We start from the raw sequence: 1553 nt of genomic DNA, 5'->3' as shown, positions 1-1553 counted from the left end.
GCGGGCGGCAGAGGCCAGGCAAGTGGGCAGCGGCCTGCCAGCTCTCCTCTTGGGGCTCCTCCCCGCCGGCCTCTGGAAACCAGCGGAGGCCGGGCTGTGAGTGCAAACGCCAAGAGGGCCGGGCGCGGTCTCCACGGCCCCAGCCGGCCCCCCAGGCCGAGCCTCCCCACCCCCTGGGGCGGCCGCAGGCCCTCGGGGCGCAGGGCCAGGCGGCAGCCAGCTGCTGCTCTCTTACCTGGCGCCCTTCCAGCTCGATCTGGAAGTTCTTCGCCGACTCCTGGGTCACCCGCCCCCCAAAGTCCAGCTGGTACACCTGGGTAGCCTCGTTCCACAGGGGCTGCTTGTTGGCCATGACGTACACGAAGCCCTGGCTGCCCAGCCGCCCGTCCTCCTTGTCGCTGGCCTTGCGGCACTTGGACTCCTCCAGCTCGCTGGCCGCCCGGGGGCTGCGCTTGCTCTTCCAGCCCTTCCTGCTGCCCTGGCTCTGGTTCATCAGCTCATCCCCGCTGATGAAGAGCTCGGGCTCGCTCTCCGAGCTGTCCTGGAACTCGCTGGTCTTGTTCAGCTTCTTCGACTTCAGCTGGTCCTTCTGGCTCTTGGCTTTCTTCTTCTCCCGCCCCAGGCGGGGGCTGGAGATCAGGGAGTTAAAGTCACTCAGAGCCCGAGCCTCCTTCTTCACCTTGCCCTCAGTGATGGCCTGGACGTTCCCTTCCTCCGCGCGGCTGTCCAGGCGCTTCCGGTTCTTCTTCCCGAATTTCTCGGAGCGCTGGGGGACCGGGCTTTCCGCCAGGGACAGGACTTCCTGGAAGCTGTCTGCCGTCTCCACCATCGCCTCCGGGCCCAGGTGGCCCTGGAGGTCTGCCGGCGGTGGGGACACCAGGGGCTTCTCCACCACCAAGTGAGCCTTGGGGGGCAGCGTGCCCTGGGGGTTCTGCATGGGCGGGCAGGCGCTGTAGGCGCCCCAGGGGTGCAGGGCGACAGGCGGCAGCTGCAAGCTCGAGCACGTGCTGCCTCCTGGGTACATGGGGGCCAGGGTGCAGTAGGGGAGGCTGGGCGGGTGGGCGGGCTGGAGGCCCAGGGCAGGCTCCTGCTGTGCAAACGGCGTGGGGGACAGGGCGTCTTTGGGGGCGCAGGGGGCCTGCACGCCGGGGAGGGGGGGCCCGGAGTAGCTTCCTGGGTACAGCCCTCCCATCCCATAGCCGGTCTGGAAAGTGGCAGTAGGGCTGGCGGGAGACTTGGGGGAGACGAACGGCACACGGGCCAGGTCCAGGTGCTGGCCGGGGCCCACCCCCAGGGGCGGCAGTTTCAGGGGGTTGGGCCCCGCCGTCAGTGCTGTCCTGTCCTGAGGGACCCAGATGTCCTCCCCCAGCCCGGGGTCCCACTGATACGGGGGCGGCCGTTTCATGGTGCCCCCGGGCTCGGGCAGCGCGAGGTGGCGCAGGGGCTTGTCCAGGGCGCCGTGCTGGGCCAGCGCCTCGTCCTCAGTGAAGGCCGAGTTGACGTAGTCGGCACGGTCGCGGGCGCCATCTGGAGGGCTCAGCAGGCTGTAGGGG

The 1553-nt window shown here is 69.7% G+C and overlaps 1 protein-coding gene across 1 annotated transcript in view; it reads right to left on the bottom strand.

Annotated features, from left to right (window-relative positions):
• Positions 1 to 1553, bottom strand: part of TULP4 (tubby like protein 4) — a 73005-nt gene that overhangs the window by 4899 nt on the left and 66553 nt on the right. Inside the window, exon 14 of the mRNA XM_012735156.1 lies at positions 236 to 1552. Coding sequence (XP_012590610.1) covers positions 236 to 1552 — 1317 coding nt within the window. The remainder of the gene's footprint in view (positions 1 to 235; position 1553) is intronic.

The sequence above is a fragment of the Condylura cristata genome, unplaced genomic scaffold (assembly GCF_000260355.1).
Source record: "Condylura cristata isolate star-nosed mole 26May11 unplaced genomic scaffold, ConCri1.0 scaffold00001, whole genome shotgun sequence".
Classification (NCBI taxonomy): domain Eukaryota; kingdom Metazoa; phylum Chordata; class Mammalia; order Eulipotyphla; family Talpidae; genus Condylura; species Condylura cristata.
Note: the sequence above shows the minus strand (reverse complement) of the source record. Positions and strands in the feature narration are given on the sequence as shown.